This window comes from Castor canadensis, chromosome 11 (assembly GCF_047511655.1).
Source record: "Castor canadensis chromosome 11, mCasCan1.hap1v2, whole genome shotgun sequence".
NCBI classification, from domain to species: Eukaryota; Metazoa; Chordata; class Mammalia; order Rodentia; family Castoridae; genus Castor; species Castor canadensis.
This window is the reverse complement of record NC_133396.1, coordinates 81168723-81196052: the sequence shown is the minus strand read 5'-3', so window position 1 is coordinate 81196052 and position 27330 is coordinate 81168723. Positions and strand designations below refer to the sequence as shown.

The 27330-nt window shown below is 39.8% G+C and overlaps 1 protein-coding gene and 1 pseudogene across 1 annotated transcript in view; both read left to right on the top strand.

The window, feature by feature from the left end:
• Positions 1-27330, top strand: part of Rgsl1 (regulator of G protein signaling like 1) — a 71677-nt gene that overhangs the window by 11489 nt on the left and 32858 nt on the right. The window contains exons 5-9 of the mRNA XM_074044780.1: positions 8992-9096; positions 10546-10707; positions 12301-13265; positions 24070-24132; positions 25181-25403. Coding sequence (XP_073900881.1) covers positions 8992-9096; positions 10546-10707; positions 12301-13265; positions 24070-24132; positions 25181-25403 — 1518 coding nt within the window. The remainder of the gene's footprint in view (positions 1-8991; positions 9097-10545; positions 10708-12300; positions 13266-24069; positions 24133-25180; positions 25404-27330) is intronic.
• LOC109674224 (ornithine decarboxylase pseudogene) lies at positions 16677-17855 on the top strand (annotated as a pseudogene).

Below are 27330 nucleotides of genomic sequence, written 5' to 3'. Positions count from 1 at the left end.
AAAACAACACTGATATACTTGGTCCACACTGGGCTGCCACAAAACTTCAATTTTTAAATAACACACTATCTGAAAAGCACAATAAAGCAAAGTGCATTAAAACAAAGCCTGCCTGCATCAAGTGGCAGCATCTTGCTTTCTTATCTTATGACAGAGGAAAAGAAAACTCAAGAGGGCAAGTGGAGGCTGAACTCACTTTTCATCGGAATGCACCCCACAATTACTAAACACCAGGACCTAAACACCTCCCCTTAGCCCCATCGCCCGGTTCTGTTGTACTGAAGATGAGGTTTATGACACACCAGCATTGGGGGATGCATTCAAACTACAGCACCATTTAACAACAACAATTTAAAAATCAAATTGCTCTAAGAGAAATTTTCCTAAAATAAGATATATTGAAAATAATGAACTCCCAACTCAGAAGGCATTTCCAGAAAAAGTCCCAGATGTGCTGTAACTGAGCAACAGTGACAGAGTGAGCAACAGCCTTAAAAATGACCACTTGCAGAAGACAAGAATGTGTGTTGATAATATCAGTAGATGCAACTACAGTTTATCCTTGCCACTGCTTCAACCCATTGGCAAAGATAACCAACAGTGATCATGGAAGTTAATAAGAAATTGTCTTTAAAAACACTTTTTTAAAGTACAAGGTTTTTAAGCATATGTTTTCCCCTGATTTATGTCTAGTACTACAATTCTTACAAAGACAACTATTGAAATCATTATGGTTTTCTTCTTTTCATTTGCATTAGCATATATTTTAAATTAAAACCCCATTTGAACTGAAAGCATGGCTCAAATGGTAGAGTGAACAAAACCCAACACCAACAACAAGTAACACCCAACACCACCACCAACAAAACCACTCCAGTTACAGGCCTTAAGAGAATTATTTTAAATCCAAAGACACAAATGGATTGAAAGTGAATGAATGGAACAAGATACTTCATGCAAATAGTAGCCAAAAAAGAGCAGGGGTGACTATAATATTATCAGACAAAAAACAGACTTTAAATTAAAAAACAGAGAGACAAAGGAGGAGATGACATATCAATGCAAGGTTCAATACAGCAAGAAGAAATAATAATGATAAATTTCCACATACCTACTGACAGACCATCAAAATATTTGAGGCAAAAGATGGTGGCTAGAGGGAGGAAGCAGAAAGCGTGCCTCCTAAAGTAAAATCTTGGAGAGATGCTGGATATACATCTTACAGACAAAACCACCAAGAAGAGGCAAAACTGACTCCTCCACACCTCCAGCCTACGCATAGCATCTCCACTTCACATTAAATAGAGAAACCAGGAGAGCCCCCGGGCCACCAGACACCAGTGTCCAGATGGCTTGGGAAGACACAGACCACAAAGTGAGCTAAGCGGTACACGGTACTCCCACAGACATCCCTGGACCAGATCAGCATAGCCCCCTGGACAGACTGACACCCATCCAGAGAAAAAAAGAGAGACTGAGTAATAAGCAATAACAACAATAAAGACACGTGACAAAGAGGGTGGGGCGCCCTGAGCACCGAAGAGAGGGGGAGGGGAATCCCTCACAGAACTGTATAAACAAGCTGGGCCAGAGAAGGCAGGAGTGGCTGCACATGCCCAGCAACCAGGAGCGGGAAAGCTTGTAAAAGTGGTGGAGGGAGGAAAACTCCACAGGAGAGGGGGGAAGACCCACTTCCCACGTGAGCTGTAAATAAACATGCTGGCCAGAGCTGTAAATAAACATGCGGTGTCACCTCCCCCAGTGTGCTTGGAAAGGGGAAAGCCTGTAGCAGAGGCTCACACACAGGAGAACTCTGAGTGAACAAAGCCTGTGGGGCCAGGTGAGTGCTAAGCTCACCCCAGAGATCTGCATAAATAAAGCCGCCAGCAACAGCAGGCTGACAGCAGCGGGCAGGTGAGCCATAGCCTCAGATACCATTCACAGAACTGTCTCCAGACTTTTTTTTTTCTTTCTCCCTCCCTTTGATGAGAGAACAACCGAATTACACCTGCATGCTGAAAAACTTACTGAAACTGCATTGCATTTGAACTTGGGACACTTTGTGAAGTTTTTGTTTGTTTGTTTATTTTGTGTAGTTTTGTTCTATTTTATGTTTCTCCTTTGATGAGACAACTACAGAACAACATCTGGGCACCATCTCCAGGATTTGAGGCTGAGGAACGAACACCAAAATTGCATTTGAACTTGGGGTTTTTTTTATTTTTTACTTTTTTTATTTTTATTTTTATATATATATATATTTTATTTTTTATTTTCAATCCTCTCTCTGTCTCTCTAATGCCTTTTCAGCTTATGGTTGAATAGTACACTGTCTCTCCCTGTTTATATCTTTGAAACCTTTTTTGTTTGTCTCTTTGTTTTGTTTTTTTTTCTACTAGTTTATTTGTTTTTCCCTTTTCCTTTAACTTCTTTGCTTTCCACCTCCTCTCACCCTTCCATTCTAAATATCACTAGTGCTATTACTACAAGCCAGAAAATACTTAATTGCACACACACAGGGGACAATAACAACAGCAAGGGCAATGACGGGAAGACAGAAAAAACAGGGAAAGCAGTTTCCCCACAGCAAAAAATTAGTACAGGAACCAGAGGGAAATGAAGAAAATAGATACTCAGATCCAGACTCAAACAAAATGAAGATAAACTATGCCAAAGAATCCAATGAAGCCCACAAGAATAATCTAAAAGAAGAAATATTACAGGTACTCAATGAGAATTTTATAGAGATGATACTGGATATGATCAACCAAAATGTACAGGAGACACTCAAGAAATTCCAAGACAACAAAAATAGAGAATTTGAAAAAGCAAAAGAAGAAATAAAGGAAACAATAGAAGCACTGTATAAACACCAAAGTGAAACAAAGAACATGATTAATAAAGAGATAAGTGAACTCAGGACAAAAATAGACAACATTAAAGAGAAAATGACACAGGATATGGAAAATCTCAGAAAAAAGAACAAAACAGAATTGCAAAACAAATCAGAAGGCCAATCCAGCAGAATAGAACAAACAGAAGACAGAATCTCAGAACTCGAAGATGAAATGGTAATTAAAGGAAAAACCAAAGAACTATTAATTAAACAACTCAAGACCTGTTAAAAGAAAATGCAAGAACTCACTGACTCCATCAAAAGACCAAACCTGAGATCATGGGGATTGAAGAAGAAGAGGTGCAAACAAAGGGAATGCATAATACATTCAACAAAATAATAACAGAAAATTTCCCAAATCTAGAGAAAGATGTTCCCATACAGATGCAAGAGGCCTCCAGAACACCAAACAGACCAGATCAAAATAGAACTACCCTACAACATATCATCATTAAAATAACAAGTTTTTCTCTCTGTCAGAGAGAAAAAACAAATAACATACAAAGGTAAACCCATCAAAATCACAGCAGACTTCTCAACAGAAACATTAAAAGCAAGAAGAGATTGGGGAGAGATCTTCCAGGCACTGGATGAAAATAACTTCAACCGCAGGATAGTCTACCCAGCAAAACTGTCATTCAAAATAGATGGAGCAATAAAAGTCTCCCATGATAAGCAGAAACTAAAACAATATGTGACCACAAAGCCACCACTACAAAAAATTCTTCAAAGGATTCTGCACACAGAAAGTGAAACCCAACATAACCATGAAAGGGCAGGCAGCACCAAACTACAGGAAAAGAAAAAGCAAGAAAGTAGAGAGTAACTTCAACTTAGGTACACACAATCAAACCTTCAAACAACTAAGATAACTAAATGACAGGAATCACCACATACCTATCAGTACTAACACTTAATGTTAATGGACTTAATTCCCCCATCAAAAGGCACCGCTTGACAAAATGGATTAAAAAGGAAGATCCAACAATTTGTTGCTTACAGGAGACCCATCTCACCGACAGAAATAAGCATAGGCTTAGGATGAAAGGCTAGAAGAAGATTTACCAACCCAATGGCCCCCGAAAACAAGCAGGAGTAGCAATACTTATCTCTGACAAAGTAGACTTCAAACCTACATTGATCAAATGAGATAAAGAAGGACATTCCATACTAATAAAAGGGGAAATAGACCAAAAGGAAATAATAATCATCAATCTGTATGCCCCCAATGTCAACGCACCCAATTTCATCAAACATACCCTGAAAGACCTAAAAGCATATATTAACTCCAACACAGTGGTTGTGGGAGACTTTAACACCCCATTATCATGAATAGATAAATCATCCAAACAAAAAATCAATAAAGAAATTCAAGATCTAAAATATACAATAGATCAAGTGGACCTAGTAGATGTCTACAGAACATTTCATCCAACTTCTACACAATATACATTCTTCTCAGCAGCCCATGGAGCCTTCTCCAAAATAGATCATATCCTAGGGCACAAAGCAAGCCTCAGCAAATATAAGAAAATAGAAATTATACCGTGCATTCTATCTGATCACAATGCAGTAAAAGTAGAACTCAACAACAAAAGTAAAGACAAAAAACATACAAACAGCTGGAAACTGAATAACTCATTACTTAATGAACCATGGGTCATTGATGAAATAAAAGAGGAAATTTAAAAGTTCCTGGAAGTCAATGAAAATGAAAACACAACCTACCGGAATCTATGGGACACAGCAAAGGCAGTCTTGAGAGGAAAGTTTATAGCCATGAGTGCATATATTAAAAAGACTGAAAGATCCGAAATCAATGACCTAATGATACATCTCAAACTCCTAGAAAAACAAGAGCAAGCAAATCCCAAAACAAATAGAAGGAGAGAAATAATAAAAATAAGAGCTGAAATCAATGAAATAGAAACCAAAAAAACCATACAAAGAATTAATGAAACAAAAAGTTGGTTCTTTGAAAAAATAAACAAGATTGACAGACCCCTGGCAAACCTGACTAAAATGAGGAGAGAAAAAACCCAAATTAGTAGACTCAGGAATGCAAAAGGGGAGATAACAACAAATACCATGGAAGTCCAGGAAATCATCAGAGACTACTTCAAGAACCTATATTCAAATAAATTTGAAACTCTTAAAGAAATGGGCAGATTTCTAGATATATATGATCATCCAAAACTGAACCAAGAGGATATTAATCACCTGACTAGATCTATAACAAAAAATGAAATTGAAACAGCAATCAAGAGTCTCCCCGAAAAGAAAAGTCGATTCTCTGCTGAATTCTATCAGACCTTTAAAGAAGAACTGATACCAACCCTCCTTAAACTGTCCCACCAAATAGAAAGGGAAGGAAAACTGCCTAATACATTTTATGAAGCCAGTATTACACTTATCCCAAAACCAGGCAAAGACACCTCCAAAAAGGAGAACTATAGGCCAATCTCCTTAATGAACATGATGCAAAAATCCTCAACAAAATAATGGCAAACCAAATTCATCAACACATCAAAAAGATTATTCACCACGACCAAGAAGTTTTCATCCCAGGAATGCAGGGGTGGTTCAACATACGAAAATCAATAAATGTAATAAACCACATTAACAGAAGCAAAGAAAAAAACCATTTGACCATCTCAATAGATGCAGAAAAAGCCTTTGATAAGATCCAACATCATTTCATGATAAAAGCTCTAAGAAAACTAGGAATAGAAGGAAAGTACCTCAACATTATAAAAGCTATATATGACAAACCTACAGCCAGCATTATACTTAACGGAGAAAAACTGAAACCATTCCCTCTAAAATCAGGAACCAGACAAGGATGCCCACTATCTCCACTCCTATTCAACATAGTACTGGAATTCCTAGCCAGAACAATTAAGCAAGAAGAAGGAATAAAAGGAATACAAATAGGTAAAGAAACTGTCAAAATATCCCTATTTGCAGACGACATGATCCTATACCTTAAAGACCCAAAAAACTCTACTCAGAAGCTTCTAGACATCATCAATAGCTACAGCAAGGTAGCAGGATATAAAATCAACATAGAAAAATCATTAGCATTTCTGTACACTAATAATGAACAAACTGAAAAAGAATATATGAAAACAATTCCATTTACAATAGCCTCAAAAAAAAGCAAATACCTAGGTGTAAACCTAACAAAAGATGTGAAAGACTCTAAAAGGAAAACTATACACTTCTGAAGAAAGAGATTGAGGAAGACTATAGAAAGTGGAGAGATCTCCCATGCTCATGGATTGATAGAATCAACATAGTAAAAATGTCTATACTCCCCAAAGTAATCTACATGTTTAACGCAATTCCCATCAAAATTCCAATGACATTCATTAAAGAGATTGAAAAATCTACAGTGAAATTTATATGGAAACACAAGAGGCCACGAATAGCCAAGGCAATACTCAGTCAAAAGAACAATGCTGGAGGCATCACAATACCTGACTTTAAACTATATTACAAAGCAATAACAATAAAACAGCATGGTACTGGCATAAAAACAGACATGAAGACCAGTGGAACAGAATAAAGGACCCAAATATGAAGCCACACAACTATAACCAACTTGTCTTTGACAAAGGCGCTAAAAATGGAGAAAAGGCAGCCTCTTCAACAAAAACTGCTGGGAAAACTGGTTAGCAGTCTGCAAAAAACTGAAACTAGATCCATGTATATCACCCTATACCAATATTAACTCAAAATGGATCAAGGATCTTAATATCAGACCACAAACTCTAAAGTTGATACAGGAAAGAGTAGGAAATACTCCGGAATTAGTAGGTATAGGTAAGAACTTTTTCAATGGAACCCCAGCAGCACAGCAACTAAGAGATAGCATAGATAAATGGGACTTCATAAAACTAAAAAGCTTCTGCTCAACAAAAGAAATGGTCTCTAAACTGAAGAGAAGACCCACAGAGTAGGAGAAAATATTTGCCAGCTACACATCAGACAAAGGACTGATAACCAGAATATACAGGGAACTTAAAAAACTAAATTCTCCCAAAACTAATGAACCAATAAAGAAATGGGCAAGTGAACTAAACAGAACTTTCTCAAAAGAAGAAATTCAAATGGCCAAAAAACACATGAAAAAATGCTCACCATCTCTAGCAATAAAGGAAATTCAAATTAAAACCACACTAAGATTCCACCTCACCCCTGTTAGAATAGCCATCATTAGCAACACCTTGAACAACAGGTGTTGGTGAGGATGCAGGGAAAAAAGGAACCCTCTTACACTGTTGGTGGGAATGTAAACTGGTACAACCACTCTGGAAAAAAATCTGGAGGCTACTTTAAAAGCTAAACATTGATCTACCATATGATCCAGCAATCCCACTCTTGGGGATATACCCAAAAGACTGTGACACAGGTTACTCCAGAGGCACCTGCACACCCATGTTTATTGCATCACTATTCACAATAGCCAAGTTATGGAAACAGCCAAGATGCCCCACTACTGACAAATAGATCAAAAAAATGTGGTATTTATACACAATGGAATTTTATGCAGCCATGAAGAAAAATGAAATGTTATCATTCACTGGTAAATGGATGGAATTGGAGAACATCATTTTGAGTGAGGTTAGCCTGGCCCAAAAGACCAAAAATCATATGTTCTCCCTCATATGCGGACATTAGATCAAGGGCAAACACAACAAGGGGATTGGACTTTGATCACAAGATAAAAGCGAGAGCACACAAAGGAGGTGTGAGGATAGGTAAGACACCTAAAAAATTAGCTAGCATTTGTTGCCCTCAATGCAGAGAAACTAAAGCAGATACCTTAAAAGCAACTGAGGCCAATAGGAGAAGGGGACCAGGAACTAGACAAAAGGTTAGATCAAGAAGAATTAATTTAGAAGGTAACACACACGCACAGGAAATTAATGTGAGTCAACTCCCTGTATAGCTATCCTTATCTCAACTAGCAAATACCCTTGTTCCTTCCTCTTATTGCTTATACTCTCTCTCCAACAAAATTAGAGATAAGGGCAAAATAGTTTCTGCCAGGTATCGACGGGTTGGGGGGGAGAGGGAGGGGGTGAGGTAGGTGGTAAGGGAGGGTGTTGGGGCAGAGGGGAGAAATGACCCAAGTATTGTATGCACATATGAGTAATAAAAAAATAAAATAAATATTTGAGGCAAAAACTGATAGAATTGAATGGAGAAGTAAGCAAATACACAATAATAGTTGGAGACTCCAATACCTACTCTTAATAATGAAGAGAATAACAAGATAGAAAATTTTCAAGGAAACAGAGGAATCAGCACAATAAACCAAGGTTTCTGTGGATAGCTTTCAGTTCCGCATACAATAGCATATACATTTTTCTCAAGTGCACATAGAACATTTTCCAACATATACTGTGTGTTAAGCCACAAATTAAGTTTGAACAGATGTAAAAACTATACAAAGTATCTTCTCTGACCACAACAGGATGAAATTAGGAATAAATAACAAAAGTAAAACTATAAAATTCACAAAATTGTAGAAATTAAACAATATTAAACAACTAATAGATCAAAGAAAAAATCAGAAGGGAAATTTTAAAATATTTAGAATTGAATGAAAATGAAAATACAACATATCGAAACTGACATGCAAAGAAAACATTGCTAAGGTAGAAATGAATCACTATAAGGGTTTTTATAAAGGAAAGATATCAAATAAACATCCTATCTTTATAATTTAAGGAATAAGAAAAAGAACAATGTAAACCCAAAGCTACAGAAGGGAGGCAATAATAAAGATTAGAGCAGACATAAAAAAAAATAGAGAATAGAGATACAATAGATGGAATCATTGTCAGGTAGGGACTGTAGCAGAGATGAGTCTTTGATTTTAGCTGTGGATTTCATGCATGAATGTCACTTATCACATGTCACCAGATGGCCCCATACCTACCTTCAAAAGCACCACACAGCCAGAGTCCCATTCATCTAACTGGCCACCATTTTTCCTCATCACACTGAGCTAACAGGGGTCTGGCTGTGTGCAAGGGACAGGGAAAGAGTTCATTCTCTCTCTCATCATGGTCTTTTCTTGGCAGCCAAGATGATGAGATGGAAAATGGCAGACCAGTGGCTACTCGAGAAATGCATTGGCGGGGTCAGAGGAATGTGGCGCTTCTGTTCCTACCTCAGGGGCAGTGCAGGTGGGTTCTTCAAGTTGTCCCTGACACCATTGCAAGTTCTTAACAGTTTCTAGGTTCCCCACAGTCCCAGATGACAGCTATGGTAAATATAAGAAATGTTTAATAATGCGGTTGGGTAAAAATCTTGGAAACTGGAATCCATAGTATAGGTTAGGGTAGAAGCAATCAGAGTTCCTTTCATTCATTCGTTTAACAATATTTATTGAGCATCATTATATGGCAGCCACTGTGATGGTAAGTTGAGGTAGAAAAATAAAGAAAAGTCCTAAGTCCCTGCCTCAAAATGCTGCCACTATGGTGGGTGGACAGACAGAGAGGAAGTGTAATTCCTACAGTGAATGCATTGGGAACCACTGCCTCCTGTTCTGGATCCAGTAGTAGCTGGGTGCTGGGAAGCCAGCAGCTGGCAGTGGCTCACACTCCAGCTCACAATATTCAGGATCAGGCCCTAGTTTTAATGGTGAAGCTCTGGGTCTTCGGGGGGTAGATTAAGGAGAATTAGCCCATATCCTTCAGTTTGCTACTTAGAGTTTGGCCTCAGCAAAGTTGTAAAATAGGGAATGTGGTCTTTGGTACCTTAGGGATACAATGAGCTTTTACTGATCCTGAGTTCATGTCCTGGTGTAGTTGATGATTGAAGATCCCTGACCAGGAGTTAAGAATAAAGCGAGCACAAAGTTTATTGAAAGGACAACAAAAGCTCTGTACGCAGGAGGGCCTAGTGAAAAGAGCTAAGCCATAGTATAGCTGGAGTCTAGGAGCGATACAGGGTTCTTCCCGGCTCAGGTCCAACTATTCTATCTTGAAACTATATTTGTGGTTGGTTGGCACCGAGTCAGCTTCTCACTGAACCGGCCACTTGCCCCTCCCTTTCCTTGTAGAACAGAACACTCTGGGAAGGTCCTGGCCTTGGGGCCCACATCTTGCAGCTGCATTTTGTTATTTTGGTCAGAGGCTTATTATTTCTCTGAGAAACCTATTTGTTTCCCATGTCCCTTTTCATGTCTGCTTCTAAAGTGTCTCCCTCAGCCAAAATGGAGTCACCTCATCATTGCTCCCTTTACACTACTGGCTGTTCAGAGTCCGTGATCTAGGAATTGTTTCCCCCAATCTTCATTTTTTAGACAAAACTCAAATATCTCATGATTCATATTCAGAGTCTTATAGTTTCCCCTAAAGTGAGTTTTTCTATAACAGCAACAATAACAAAAAACATCACAAAGGACCCTTATCTATTAAGTCCCTTCCTCCCAGGCCTCCCATCATCCCCAACATTAGGGCTTTTCTGGAGATGATGTCTTAACCTGAGGAGTGACTGATGAGGATGATGTTTCCTGCAGTGGAATCAGGTGGTGGGGGGGTGGTATCAGTAGCTTCACCTAGATGCAGCCACGAAAGGAACAAATTAGAGTGCAGTGCAGCTCTGTGCCTGTCCTGTCTGATATTTAGGTGAAGAGTTGGTGGATTTCTGGATCCTTGCTGAGAAGATCCTAAGCATAGATGAACTGGACATAGAAGTGAGAGACTACTATCTGTCCCTTCTCCTCATACTGAAGGCCACCCATCTGCAGGAGGGCTCAAGAGTGATAACTCTCTGCAACATGAACATAAGTAAGAATTATGAGACATATTTGAAGCAAAATCCTTGAGTGATATAACCAAAACATCAACCCCACTTCTGACAGTTTTTCAAACTGTCCATCTGCTATATATCAGGGATGCTCATGGGAATCCAACCCTTAACACAGGAAGGGTTGAAAGACACCAGCTGTCCATAGGTTGGTATTTGTCTTTTCCTGAGATATTACCTACCAGTGAAGACTGGCTAGAAGGAGGGAAGAGAAACTGGGACAGGGTAATTGAAAAGCTCCTGTATCTTCTGAGCCTCTCATTAAAAAAAAAAATTGGATTTCTCTTAGACTATGGACATGGCTCAAGTGGTACAGTGCATGTATAACAAGAGTGAGGCCCTGACTTCCATCCCAAGTACCATCAAAAAAAGTTAGGATTCTCTAAAACAAATTATAGTCCATGGGACAAATGCAGAACTTGTGCCCTATAAGCAAAGAATATTTTCAATTTTTAAAGGGTTAAGAAAAAGAAAAAGACTATGCAACAGAAATTGTGGTTCACAAAGCCTAAATATTTGCTATGTGACTCTTCACATAAAAAATTTGCTCACCCCTTCTTTAGAAATAGATTCATCCATATTTATTTGATAAATGAGGAGACATTTTGAACCCAGTATCAATGTGTTCCAGAAGATACACTGAGATTTGCCAAACTCCTCTCCACGCAAATAGATAATTGAAAATTGATAACATTAAAATCAAGGCTAGCAAAGACTGACTACTATTTGAAGGATTTAACTTCTTCAAATTAACCAGTTCATACCCCTTCCTTTGGTCATTTTCTATTTTTAAATTAAATGTATTATAGCTAATACACAAAACATAAAATTGTACATATAAATGGGGTAGCATTATGTTTTAATATTTGTATACATTGTATAATGTTTAGGTTAAATAGACCTTTTTTTTTTTTTTTTGGTGGCACTGGGGTTTGAACTCAGGGCCTCAATGCTTGCTAGGCAGGTGCTCTACCACTTGAGCCATTCCACCAGCCCAAACACATCTATCTCTTCAAGTGTTTATCACTTCTGTTTGTAAAACCTTTCCAAATCCTTTTAAAAAACTGCTTTTCTTGATATAAATGTACGGTGCATCATTTAATCTATGGTCACCCTCAGTTTTAGAAAAGCTTCATTTAATGCCAAATTTTAAAGTCTCTAGAGCGTGTTTACCTATTTTAAAATTTTAAAAGTATTGTTCAAGATTTTCTTTTTCTTTTTCACCATCTTTTGGTCATTTTTGACCCTAAGGAATCCCATCTGTTGTTTTTAATCATCTTTTTTTGTACCTTTGGGTTCCTTTTTAGCATCAGTGCTCTAAAAAGCATTCAAAAAATCCCATAATATACCTTATTTCCATGAGAAAGAAAGAAGGTAATCAGAGAAAGGGTCACTGTGAGCTGAGCAAACCCTAAAAACATGTCCACTTTGTGGTTTTTACCAGTTCGCATTCCAGGATTTTGCGAGAGATTAATGAATACACCAAGACATTTGGAAAAATTGAAAAACCTCCCATCATCATTATCATCACCATCCTATCATTTTCACTCTGCATCTCTTTATGTTCTTTCCAGAGTCCCTGCTGAACCTCTCCATCTGGCATCCCAACCAGTCAACCACCAGAAGGGAGATCCTGAGCCACATGCAGAAAGTGGCTCTGTTCAAACTCCAGAGCTATTGGCTCCCCAACTTCTACACCCACGCCAAGATGGAAATGGCCTGCGAGGAAGCGTGCCGTGCTCTGATGCAGGAATACGAGACGCGCCTGTGCAGTGTTTGCTATACTCATGATGGAGGGGTCCCTCTGAGCATGAGCATCAAAAACTGTAACCACTTCCCAAAGCGGTACTCAAGCAAGAGAACCAAGAGGAAAATGTGCCAGTTCATCAGTCCTGGCTCTTGGTCTATGGAAATGGCCCCCAAGTCAGATGTCTACACTTTACCCCTTCAGGAGAAGACTCCTCAGGAGAAGGTGGCTATACAGATGCCACCCCTGAAAGGGGTCTCTTTGAAGGAGAAAATAGTCTGTTCTCCGGAAAAGGATAGTCACCGTGCCAAGAAGTCCAGTATAGAAAAGACATCCAAAAGTTTCCTCCACATGGAGGACCTCTTTGAGACAAAGTTCTCCACCCGCCTGAGGACGTCAACACCTATCATTAATCACCCCTCCCAGATTACCATCAAGAAAGCCAAGAAGCAAAGCCTCTCCTTTGAGTACACCCACTGGGCCTTGTGTGCTGATGCCTATGCAGGGAGTCCCTTCCGGGACCACCTGAAGAAGCAGAATTTGAAAGCGGAGACTCAGCTCCTGGGTCTTTGGCAGGACCTGCACCATTTCCTCAGTGTACTAATGAACACCAGGAAGAATGGGAATGCAATCTTTCGTCACATGCTCGGTGATAGAATCTGCGAGCTCTATTTAAATGAGCATGGTCCATGCTTACCACTCAAATCTCAAACCATTCAGGGCCTGAAGAAGCTGCTGCCTTCTGGGGATGTGAACCCTTGGGTCCCCAAAGCCCAGAAGGAGATCTGCAAGGTAGGCTGTGCCTCAGAGAAATAAATCCTCACATATTGAAAAGCTGGTTAATTTCTTAAGGCACAAGTTTTACAACTTCCTGTGAACCAGCCAAAACTCCAAAGTAGAATGGAGGGAGAAGTGGTCAATATCACCTTTTATTATTCACTTCTTCCTCTCCCAAAACACTACATAAGAGCAAGGGAATATCCTGAATACAAGAAGTGAGGCCCATAGCATAACTATTGTGTTGTCAAATGCTTGGCAGGAAACACAGGGCATTCAAATTGGATAACAGATGAGAGCCAAATAAAAGGGACTACTTACCAAGAAATAGGCGGAGGTGAGGGGATCATAGATAGTACAATGCCTACCACAAAGTGATTAAGTGTGGGCACCTCTATCATCCCTAGGCCTGAAGAACTGAAGAGAGGGAGTAGTGTATAGAACCAGGAGAGAAACAGCTGCCAGAGTTGAGGGATGTAGCCAGTCCATGGTGATCTAGCTAGAAGAAGTCAGGTGGAATGGATGCCCCAAACTCTTTCTCCTTCTTTCCCATCTGCCAGGAGGCCTCATTTGCTGAACTGAACCAGAGGACAGGGAAGCCTGATGATGTAGTCTATACAGATTAATCTTCCAAGGTATAGGAGGATAAAGAAGGGTAGACAATGGATGTGGAGGAGCAAAAATGAATATAAACAGTTACTGAGTGCACTATAAGGTATTTACCTTATAAATGACATTCACACACATTGTCTCCTTTATGCTTCTAACAACTCCAATAGGCAGACAGGGTCATATTATTGCCTTTGTTGTATAAATGAGGAAAAAGAGGCCCAGAGACAGCAAGTGACTGATTCCAAAAATACACAGCTGACCTGGTGCTAAACCAAAGTCACAACCCATTTTTTAGCCCTAAGATTTCCAATACATTTTAATTATGATGGGATGCACATCCAGTTAGTATTAGACCAGGTCAGTCCAATGAATCAACAGCCATTGCTTTTTTTTTTTTTTTTTTGCACAGTTCTTGATTAATGAAAACCCAGAGGCCTGCCTGCTGTTTGTGGAGGCGTTTAGGGTCAGAGGATCAGACTAGAGTGTGCTACTCAAATCAGCAGATTTTCACAATAAAACCCCCTGCTTGGTGCTTATTCTTCTGTAAAGATATTGAAGTAATTGGTGTATGGATAAGACTTGTATATCAATAGCAAAGAAATTATAGAAACTGTCTATACAGATGCATGTATGATTTAGTTTTCAACTCCCTTAGGTCTCTATTTAACAGTTACCTTCTGGTTTTCCTTGACCATTTTATATAAAAGTTTATCACTTCCCCTGTTTTACTTTTTTCTTGATATCAGCAACACTGACAGAAACACTTATTTGGCAACTCTCCATAGACAAAAAAAGCTTTGGAACCCAGGTAGGAGGTCAGGACACCCTAATGGAGCCCAAGACCAAGAAAAGCTGCTTTGAAAAGGCTGGTCTGCACCCCCAGTGGCAGATCTGCCAATTACAGTCCCAGGTGCAGATCAAGAATTAAGACCTGTCCTCTTGTCTAGCCTTTGTCCATGGTCCTGCCATCAGTCCTGCCCATCCATTGATCCCACTAGAAACAATGCCTGCCTAAGACCCTGCTAACATATCCACTGACAGAGGACCTGACTGCATGTGAAGTCAGGTTTGAGATCTGGTTCCACCCTGCTCAACTTCATTCCCAGAGGGAGTGTCATCTTCCTGGGGTGTTAGCAGATACCACTCATGCCCATGTTGTAAGGCCTATTGACCACAGACCCTGAGGAAACCATCCATCTGTAGACTTAGCGGCAGCCACACTTGCCAACACATTCAGTGTTGGCTCTGCCAGACTGCTAGCAGACCCAGCTCTGTCCTTGCCTACTTCTGACTCAGTTCTAGCTGTGATCACCTGTAGACCCAGAGGGAACCCCAGTTCTCCATGGACTAGGTTCTAGCTCCATCTTCTCATGGATAAAGCTCCATCCCTACCCACCCGGAGGTTTCTTGGCCTCACCCATGAAATCTATGGGTTTGACTACAAACACCATCAGATGACTAATCCATAATCTCTGATTGGAATGTTTGGTTAAGGTCTTTTCCTACCAAAACCAGTCTACAGACATTGAAAGAGATAATTTCTCCTTCAAATGCACAGAAACCAATGCACGACTATGAGATCATAAAGAATCAGGCACATATAGAAATACCAAAGAAAGTTAATAAACTGACCCTAAGGATATGGAGATCAATGAACTGATTGGCAAAGGATTCAAAATAATCATTTTTAAAAAGCTCAATGAGTTACAAGAAAACAAACATAAATAACTAAATATAATGAAAACAATATATGAAAAAAATGGGAAGCTCAATAAAGAAATAAAAAACTATAAAGAGCTAAACGAATTCTGTATCTCAAGAATATAATGATTCAACTGAAAAATTAAACAAAAAGTTTCAATAGCACACTTGACCAAGCAGAAGAAAGAGTTAGTGAACTCAGTGACAGGCCATTTGAACTTATCTGATTAGAGGAACAAAAGAAAATGCTTTCAAGACATGTGGGACACTTTAAAGCAAACCAATATATGCAATTATGGAAGGAGAAGAAAGTAAGAAAGGTACAGAAATAAACAAAATAAATAATAAAGCCTAAAATTTTCAGAAATCTAGGAAGAGAAATGAGTATCCAGATCACAAAGCTGCAAGGTTTTTAAGGAGATTGACTTCAAAGGAGGTTGCTACATGCTAAGATTAAATTGTCAAAAATCCCCAGAGAAAGAATTTGGACAGACACAGAAGTTACTTGTTATATACTGGGAGCCTTCTTTAAACTATCTGCAAATTTCTTAGTAGGAACTTTGCAGTCCAAGAGAGAGTTGGATGATATATTCAATATACTAAAAGAAAATAACTGACAACCCAGTATACTTTATCCTGAAAGGCTGTTGTTTAAGAAAGAAGGAACAAGCTAGGCATGGTGGCTCATGTCTGTGATTCCATATATTTGGGAGGATCATGGTTTGAGGCCAGTCTGGACAAAAATGTTGGTGAGATCCTATCTCAAAGACCAATCCAAGAGTCCCTACTGCCACCACAGCCACCCTCAGCCAGGAGCTGTGTGTCACTCAGGCTGCCCTCTCTGGTGGGTGGGAGTGAAGCAGCTGGTGGCAATGGGTGGCAATGGGTGGCCAATTGGTCCTCCAGCTCCAGCTAGTGCACCAGCATCTCTATGGGGCCAGCCTTCAATGCCTGGGTGTTCTGGGGATCATCTTATGAAGAATAATTGCTAAGACTCTTAAGTAAGGATCTTTATCCAACTTGGATCTTGTAGCATTTCAGAGGCACGTCAAGAAACCATGAACAACTTTAGTAAGGGAAAGTTTGACTCCACATCCTTGATGAAGGCAAAATATGAATGGGGTTTCCTCACATGACAAGGATGCCTTTTATGTCACAGACCTCAAAGACAGTCCAAAGAAACATCTAAGATGGTTAAAAGCTCTTCTTTGTGTCACCTCTTTATATGAAGCCAAATGAAATAATAGAGTCATAGTGAGCGCACTACTTACAATCGGAAGGATTAGACTGTACTAGCAAGACTGAAATACAGTTGGTGCAGAATCTTGGATGCCTCCAGAGAGATTATCTATGCAAATCCTTGTAAATGAATGTTTCAAATTAAGTATGCTGCCAGTAATAGAGTCTAGATGAGGACTTTTGATAGTGAAGTAGAATTGATGAAAGTTGCCAGAGTTCATCCAAAAGCCAAGTTGGTTTTGCAAATTGCCACTGGTGATCCCAAAGCAGTTCAGTAGCATTGATGTTAAATTTGGTGCCACACTGAAAGCCATCAGTCTTAGTATTACTTAATACTTAGCCATCAGCTAAGTATTGATTTTATTAGTGTCAGCTTCCATACCAATCCTGAAACCTTCATGGAGACAATCTCTGGTGCCCACTGTCTTTGACATGGGGACTGGAGTGGTTTCAGCATACCTCTGCTTGATATTAGCGGTAGCTTTCCTGAATGTGATGGTGTGAAGCTTAAATTTGAAGACATCAACCCAGTACTTTTGGTCAGACTCTGGAGTGAGAATCATGGCTAAGCCTGGCAGATAGTATGTTGCATCAGCTTTCACCTTTGCAGCTAATATCATTGCCAAAAAATCGTATCGAAAGAGCAGAGCAGCTCAGATGATGGAGATGAGTCAAATGGATAAACCTTTTATGTATTCCATAAATGATGGAGTATATGGATCATTTAATTGCATTCTTTATGACCATGCACATGTAAAGTCCCTCCTGCAGAAAAGACCCAAACCAGGAGAGAGGTATTATCCATCTAGCATATGAGGACCAAGAAGTAATGGTTTTGATAGGATCATTGGGCTCTGTGACTTGCCTGAAATGATTGCTATTTGAAAACATGGGCACATACACTGCTACTGCTCTCAATGAATTCCAGAGGCCAACTGTCTACTCTGTGATGTCACAAGCAATGTAGCAATTCATGCAGCAAATCCAGAACCTGGCTTCCTACCTGAAGTGGAGGAGCAGGATAGCAGCACCCTGCCCATGTCTTGTGCTTAGGTGAACAGGATGGAGCATCCCAACCTTCTCTTGAGGGCTCAATCCCCACTACCATTCAGAAAGTGGGAAACAAACTGCCATTAAAAACAGATATTAAAATATAACTAAAATCAATTAAAGATAACTACTATACCACCAATAAGCATAGAAAATAAAATGGCAAAAATAATGTAGAATGAACTATGAAGTTAAAATTCAATAAAAGTGAAAGTAATGATAATGAGTGTGTGAAATAGAGGAGAAGGCAGGGAAAGTGGAAAAAACAAAAAAATCAAGGTTAAATTTTTTTTAATGAAATAAGAAAAAAGAAAAAGAATGTAAAGAAAAGGAAAAGAAAAAAAAGCAAAAGATTGAAAAAATTATGATTGCAGGTCTGGAGTGTCACCCAAGTACACCAGAGAGTGAGGGCTGCAAACAGAGCACTGAGCTCTGCACTGGAGGGGAAGAACTGAGGGAACCCAGCACTCAGCCTGTCCTCTTCAGCACTTTTGGATCGGAGCCCAGCAGCAAACCATTCTGCAGGAGAGAAGAAGCTTGGGAGAATTGAGCAACCCACCAGTCCTGGCTCAGAGCACTCAGTCCAACCCAGGAGCAAACTACGCGTCAGGGAGGCAGCTCTGGAGGCAAAGCAACCACCAACCATGGGTGTAGAGCTCTCAGCCTTTGCAGAAATCCATAGGTCATGGGGCTTGCTTCTTGCTATAGAGAGTGGGTGCCCTCCATAGCCAGAACTCCCAGCAATCTAAACTTCTCAGTGGTCCATTTCCAATCCCCTCCCTCTCTACAATTTGCCCTCATGGCCGACTCATGGCCGACTCTGTGGCACAGTGTCTTCAGGCTCCTGACTTGTGATTGTTCCTTGTTTTCAGGTCCCTAGCCTAGCTCAGTCTGAAAGAATAGGCCTCCTCTCAAGACATTGTTGGATATAGCACTCTGAGATATGGGGAGTGGTGACATGGATTTCCTCTCCAATGCTTGCCTGTCATGCAGGAGGAGCCACTGTCACACCAAATCTCCCCACTGGATTTAAGGCTTGTGAGAATGGTGGGTTTCTCCTTCAGTGGGATGGCCAGGCTGTTATCACCAAGGCTGCCTGGCTTACCTTGTGGTTGCAGCTTTGGTTCTCCCCACACCTCCCAGAACTAGAGCCGGAGCTGAAGACTGTTTCCTACTTTTTGCTGCTTCACTTTTCTGCTTCTCCATGCTCTTTATCTGACCTGTCACCTCTTTCTTGATTCCTGACACTATTCTTCTCATTCTGTGTTTGGAATACAGTCTCCCCTTGGTTACACTGACTCTCCTCATTCATGGAGTGGCATGGAAGAAGTTTCCAATCCTTTGTCTTTTTTTTCTTTTTCCTTTTATTTTATTGTTTTTACATTTGCTTATGTGTATATACATTGTTTGTGGCACCTCCCCTCACAACTCCCCCCACCATCACCCACCCTCTTCCCCACCCCCACTTCCAGGCTGAACCTGTTCTGCCCTCTTCTCTGATTTTGTGGAAGAGAAAACATAAGATATAATAAGAAAGACACAGCATTTTTGCTAGTTTAGGATAAAAATAGCTATACAGAGAGATTCCTAGCATTGCTTCCGTGCACACGTGTATTACAACCCACATTGGTTCATTTCTTCCAGAACTTTTCACTACCTCTTGGCCCCCTTCCCATAGTGGCCTCTGCTAATTTAAGATTACTTTGTTCACTCCTCCACAGTGAGCACATCAACCACATCCAAGTTTTAGGTTTCCTTTCCTTTCTCTATTCTTCCCGTGTTTGTGACCCATGTCCACTTTTTCATGTGTTTCTGGCCATTTGGATTTCTTCCTTAGACAAAGTTCTGTTTAGTTCAGTTGCCTACTTCTTTATTGGCTCATTGATTTTGGGGAGTTTAGCTTTTTGAGCATCCCATATGTTCTGGTTACCAGTCCCTTGTCTGATGGATAGCTAGGAAATATTTTCCCCCACTCTGTAGGTGGTCTCTTCAATTTAGAGACCATTTCTTTTGTGTGCAGAAGCTTTTTAATTTCATGTATTCCCATTTGTCCATCCTTTCTCTTAGTTGCTGGGCTGATGGAGTTCTACTGAGAAAGCCCTTGTCTATTCCTATTGTTTCTAGGGTATTCCCTGCTTTTTCCTGTACTAACTGCAAGGTTTCAGGTCTGATATTAAGGTCCTTAATCCACTTTGAGTTGATACTAGTACAGGGTGACAGGCATGGATCTAGTTTCAGTTTTCTGAAGGCAGATAGCCACTTTTCGAAGAAATTCAAATGGCCAGAAAACACATGAAAAAATGCTCACCATCTTTAGCAATAAAGGAAATGCAAATTAAAACCACGCTAAGACTCCACCTCACCCCTGTTAGAATAGCCATCATCAGCAACACCACCAACAACAGGTGTTGGTGAGGATGCGGGGAAAAAGGAACCCTCTTACACTGTTGGTGGGAATGTAGACTAGTACAACCACTCTGGAAAAAAATTTGGAGGCTACTTAAAAAGCTGGACATCAATCTACCATTTGATCCAGCAATACCACTCTTGGGGATATACCCAAAAGACTGTGACACAGGTTTCTCCAGAGGCACCTGCACATCCATGTTTATTGTGGCACTTTTCACAATAGCCAAGTTATGGAAACAGCCAAGATGCCCCACCACTGACGAATGGATTAAGAAAATGTGGTATCTATACACAATGGAATTCTATGCAACCATGAAGAAGAACAAAATGTTATCATTCGCTGGTAAATGGATGGAATTGGAGAACATCATTCTGAGTGAGGTTAGCCTGGCCCAAAAGACCAAAAATCGTATGTTCTCCCTCATATGTGGACATTAGATCAAGGGCAAACACAACAAGGGGATTGGACTTTGATCACATGATAAAGCGAGAGCACAAAAGGGAAGGGTGAGGATAGGTAAGACACCTAAAAAACTAGCTAGCATTTGTTGCCCTTAACGCAGAGAAACTAAAGCAGATACCTTAAAGCAACTGAGGCCAATAGGAAAAGGGGAACAGGTACTAGAGAAAAGGTTAGATGAAAAAGAATTAACCTAGAAGGTAACACCCAGGCACAGGAAATCAATGTGAGTCAATGCCCTGTATAGCTATCCTTATCTCAACCAGCAAAAACCCTTGTTCCTTCCTATTATTGCTTATACTCTCTCTACAACAAAATTAGAAATAAGGGCAAAATAGTTTCTGCTGGGTATTGGGGGGGGAGAGGGAGGGGGTGGAGTGGGTGGTAAGGGAGGGGGTGGGGGCAGGGGGGAGAAATGAACCAAGCCTTGTATGCACATATGAATAATAAAAGAAAAATGAAAAAAAAGAAAAGAAAAGAAAAATAAAGAAAAGCTCCTAAAAGAAAAAAAAAAAAAGATAGCCACTTTTCCCAGCAACATTTGTTGAAGAGGCTGTCTTTTCTCCATTGTATGTTTTGGTACCTTTGTCAAAGATAAGGTGGGCATAGCTGTGTGGATTCATATCCGGGTCCTCTATTCTGTTCCATTGGTCTTCATATCTGTTTTTCTGCAGTACCATGCTGTTTTATTGCTATGGCTCTGTAGTATAGTTTGAAGTCAGGTATTGTGATACCTCCAGCATTGCTCTTTTTGCTGAGTATTGCCTTGGCTATTCATGATCTTTTGTGTTTACAAATGAATTTTAGGATAGATTTTTCAATTTCTGTGCTGTCATTGGAATTTTGATGGATATTGTGTTGAACATATAGGTTGTTTTTGGTAGTATACGATTTTTACTATGTTGATCCTATCAATCCATCAGCATGGGAGATCTTTTCATTCTCTGTAGTCTTCCTTGATCTTTCTTCAGAGATTTGTAGTTCTTGAAGAGGTCATTTATGACCTTCATTAAATTTACACTGAGGTATTTATCTTTTTTGAGGTTTTGTAGATTATAGACCAAGACCTGAGGTCTCACTGCTGATTACTGACAAATGCAGAGCCAGTGTCCAGACTTTTGCTCAGTCTATTGCAAAATCAGCAAACTATAGCCAAACTGCTTATATTTGCAGGATCAGCAAGCTACAAATGTTGTTATGTTTTTTACATGATGGAAAAATATCAAAAAAGGAATGTGCTATGATATGCACATATTATATAAAATTCAAATTTTAGTGTCCACAAATAAAGTTTTATTGAAACACAGTTGTAGCCATTTGTTACCCTGTGCTGCAATTGCAGAGTTGAATACTTGCAACAGAGACCAGATTGTCTAAATCATGCACTACCTGGCCCCACGCAGTTTGTAGCTTCTTGGTCTGTTGCATCACACACTGCTCTGAGGAGGACACAGAAGGGTTTATCAAATGATGGACAAGCTCAATTCCAAAGGAAACCCTAATGTGGTACAGCAAAAAACAATTATAAGTTTTAAGATAGTGTTTTATTATACTTATTACATTATTTTGATGTACATCTTGTTATCGCTTTGAATGGAAAATTCTCCAGTATTATTTCTTAAGAAATCAATAACTTATTCACATATTATTAGGGTCATAAATCTTTTTAACTGGAAGGAGTAATAATAGGATACAATAGACCCTTGTATCCACAGCTGTATGGTTCTAAGGGGACCGCCACAAATGCTCAGGAAGCCTAGAGTTCAGTGTCATACTGCAGGTGCTTGATTCATTTGTGCTGTCCAGCTTCGGCTAAAGACAGGCAGCCTTTCAACAAATCTCAGATTTTCACTTTATCACTCCAGTTAAGCACATCCACTTTGACTTTGCTTTTACCTTTAGACACCATTGCTTTGGGGGAGGCAGATGTTTTTTAAAAATGACAGGGAGGGAGACACTCAGCAGGTCACACAATGATTTAACACAACTGATGATAACACAGGACCGAAACTTCTCCACATCAACTGAGCTGTGTGATATGCAGGAAAATTAACATTTTTTGCTTTTGGAAATATTATATTTAAAAAAATTTAATATTTTGACAGCTTGGTCAAAACCTCATGTAATAAATTCAAAAATAAGGTAAGGCTTGCTATATTCATTTGACAATGTTCTTTTATCATTCCCATTTAATACATATGTTTAGGGTTTATCCATTAATCAATAACACTATATTACATTATATATGGCTAGCATTCAATCAGTGAACTTCATTTTCTCTGGAATATACTTTGTTTCAGTTTCTTGAGAGCTCAGGAAATTTGATAAGTTGTTAAAAATACACCCTTAAATTCACCACTCGGCAACATCACTGGGGTGGTTTGTGGGGCTGAGCTGACAATTTTTTTTAAATTACTGTTAGCAAGTCATTGCAAAATAACGCTCATGTGGCTTAAACAAGTGTTCTAGTCTCTCATGTACAAGGCTAACCATCTTCCCTGCCTACCCCTCATGCTCTTCCTGTGGATGCTGCATTTCAGCCACATGGAGTAGCTATCACTCTCCAACATGTCCTTCCACATCCCTGTGCTTTGCTTGAGCTCTTCCACTGAGTGGAACACCTGCCCTTACTCAACTTCCTTCTTGTAGACTCCTCCTTATCCTGCAAGGCATGAATTCTGCTTTAAATCTTCTGTCAGGAATTTTTCTTTGCTGGATATTCCCTGACTCAATCAAAATCAATTGTTACCTTCTCTCTGCTCCCAGAGATTTTTGTCCTTATTTCTGTCACAACATGTGTTACACTGCTGGTCATCCTCTGGAAAGTGAGCTCCTTGGACAAGTCTACAGTTTGCACATAGAAGGTACTCAGAAAATATTTGTGAAATAAAGAAAGAAAGAATATAGATAAGTAAATTTAGCTGAGTACTAACTCATAGGTTGTTTGTTTTATTGTATGAAATGTTTTTCACAAATGTGTAAGGTCTTCAAATGGGAGATATGGATAGATATACCAGAAAGAATTGCTTGGTTTTCGAAGCCACTTGGAGAATCAAAGATTGTTCTTTGGAAAGCAACCAACTAGTGTGCAGATGTTAAGTAATTGATCTGTAAATTATTGCATCTTTTTTCAATGGGTATTTGTTAATATGCATTGAGACTTTGAGATAGGTACATGAGCTGCTACATTCAGAGAAATAAAAGAATACCTGCTGGCTGGTCGTCAGTTGATCTCCTGCTGAGAGAATCTAGAGCCTAGAATCTGCAGCCTACTCTACTCCAAGGTGAGCACAAGCTGAGAAGATGCAGCGCCCACCTCATAATGCTTGTGTTGTGTTTGGTTTTCAGGCTCTCAGTCCTTGGTATGATGAATTCCTGGATGACGAGGACTACTGGTTTCTCATTTTCACAGTAAGAGACACTTTGGTTGAGGAGGAATCATGAATTTGAGGGAAGAGAGAGTACTTCCGTTTGAGGAGGCTTATTTGTTAAAGTAAATGAAATTGTGACTTTTTCCTGGAGGCAACTGGAGATTGACATGGTTCCTGGTGTTCTAAAGAAAAATCTCTCATGGAAAAGAGACTCAGTGCAGAGCTGACTTTGAAGAAGTCACATTTATATAGAAATTCTCCCTTATGGAAAAATGGGGAAGTGTGTTGCATGCATGTATGAAAAGGTCATAATGAGACCCATTTAAAAAAAACTTTCCCTAGCATGTGGCTCATGCCTGTAATCCTAGTTACTCAAGAGGCAGAGATTAGGAGGATCGAGGTTCGAGGTCAGCCCAGCCAAATAGTTCGTGAGACCCTATCTCAACAAAATCCATCATAAAAAAGGACTAGTTGAGTGGCTCAAGGTATAGGCCCTGAGTTCAAGCCTAGTTCCACCAAAAAAAAAAAAATTCCCAGAAAGCTTAAAAGGGAGGGGTCTAAGAGAGGGGGAGAAGGATAGAAGGTGGGTTATGATCAAGGCACATTACATATATGCATAGAAATCTCATAGTCACAATTAAACCCCTCACTTTGTACAATTAATATGCTCTAATAAGGATTTGGGTTTTTTGATGGGACTGGGGTTTGAACTCAGAGTTTCACACTTGCAAAGCAGGCTCTCTACCATGTGAGCTACACCTCCAGTCCACTTTGATCTGGTTATTTGGAAATGGGGACTTGCAAACTATTTGCACGGGCTGGCCTTGAACCACAATCCTCCCAATCTCAACCTCCCAAGTAGCTAGGGTTACAGGTATAAGCCACCAGTGCCCAGCTAAGAACATTTTTTTAAAAATGGGTTTGATTAGAAGAGGAGGAGAATTGGTGTAGAAAGGAGAGATGGCTTTTTTTAGCTTATTGATGACAATCTATGTATCAGGTAATCATGGAGGACTGAGTTACTACAAAACTCTTGCTTTTGGCTGATTCCTGCAGCAAGTGTTGTATGTCTCCCCTCCTTCTCTTAGACTCAAACCCGGTTCATCAAATCCCATTGCCACAAAAGAGAACCTATTAGCAAAGAAGAGAGCACTCTTTTTCATAAGAGGATTCAGGAATCTCTGGAGTTAAGCCAGGCTTTGTCTAACATGGAAGAAATAGATTCTATGCAGTGGCAAAAGGTAGCTACTGAGGACCTGAGGCAAGGTGGGTCTCTCCAGGTAGAAATGAAGTCTCCAGTGTTTATGAAAGGTAAGAAAGAAGTCACTGCAAATTTGTTTGACCTTTGCATATAGGCAAGTGGAAAATACAAATTAACATTTTAGTGATTATTTACTATGTGCACTATGCAGTATAAAAATTACCTTGTTTGATCTTCAAAATAACCTGTGAGATAAGTACTAAGTAACTGAGCCAGAAGGACGTGATCTTCTCAAGGTCACATTGTAAGTGGCAGTCAGGATCTGAATCCAAACTAACTATGGCGCCCCTACTGGCTCTGAGGAAGCTAGCACAGTCAAGTTTGGGCAAACTCCTGTGTAAGGAAACATTTTCCACTTCCAGAATCAGGTTGGAGGACATTTCTCTCCAGCCCACCCAGAACGTGTGGTTAGGAGCCCAGAACTCCTTTGTCCTGGGGTCTGAGGTTATAGCTTAGCCTACTATTGATTGTTTATACTTGACCAGTATACTTAACCTCTGCTTAAGCCCCCCAAATTTCTCATCTGTAAACTCTGAGCAATAATAGACGTGTTATAAAGGTAACCTAAGCTCATCTATGAAAGCTTTTATCCCAATGTATGGCAATGGTAAGAGTTCAAAAAATGTTATTCATTATTCAAATTTGGATACAATTTATTATTTAATTATCTATGCTGAGGCAGTTGGAGGACTGCAGTGTTTCCCAAACTTCATTCCACATGACATACATTTGACCTCATGGTTCCTTAAATATATGACTGTGTGTATATATGCATGTATATGGAAAAATTTCAGTGTAATTATGTGCCTTTATGCCATACGGTTATGTACTCTAACATGCTTTTGTTTTATCCCATTTCATTTTGTAACGGCTAACAATGACTCAGTTTATCTTTTGATGTACTATGCATCATGACCTACACTGAAAGTTAGGAGTAAGCAAAAGCATTGAAAATACTCCTTATTCACTCTGTGAGCTTGGGCAAAGTACTCCATGTCTTTGAAACTTACTTCTTCTTCTAATAATGGGCAGAATGGCCTATACTTTGCGGAATCATTCAGAAGATGAGAGAGAATACATTTACACAACAAAAATGTGCTCAATAAATGGTACTTACTAGATAACCAAAAAAATGTGGCACCCAACTCTTCAAAAAAAAAGTTTAGTGTACTTGGGAGTGTGGCTCAGTGGTAGAGTTCTCATCTGGTATCTTGAGAACTTGGGATTGGTCACCAGCACCACAAAAATAGTTAGTGTGCACTTCCTATATAAAACTAGCTGTTCCGAATGCTGGGTGATTTAAATCTAGCATGCTTACACCCTCTTTATTTACCTTGGAGGTTCCACCTTCTCTCTAAAAACTAAACATTCTAGAACTTCTTCTAGGAATCATAACAAAATGGAAGAAATGGTGCCTGATAAATGTCACCACACATGTGCCAGCACAGGCATTTTTGGTGGCTGTGGATAGCCAGGAGGGGTGAGAGCCATCCCTACACAATCCCTTCCCTCTCTTGAAGCATCATTATATCCTCTACTGCTGCTCTTTGGAAGCATGGCCTGCCTTGATCAAGGGCCTCCTTTGAATTTTCCCAAGCTGGGGCCCTGACTCCCAGGCATGCTGACACCTCCACTCAGGCTACAGCATGAACTCACAGAGCACAAGAGCAAGAGACATTTCTAATTTTATGGGAGGGAACATCCCAGTTAGATGAAAAGATTTGCTCAAGGTTTCTCAGCAAGGAAGGGATTGATCCAGGACTAGAGACCTGGATCCACTGCAGAAACACTCTGTAGCTCTTCCACTTATGTCCAGAGTCTCCTGACTGACAGATGGTGATGATGATGTGACAGTGACAATGCTGACATTAGGGCAACTGTGTTTTATAGGTCAACATGCAGGAGTCCTTCCAGGCTTAGACAATATAGCCTTAGAAAGTACTGAACTATCTGGAGAGTTCCAGGAGAACTCTGTGC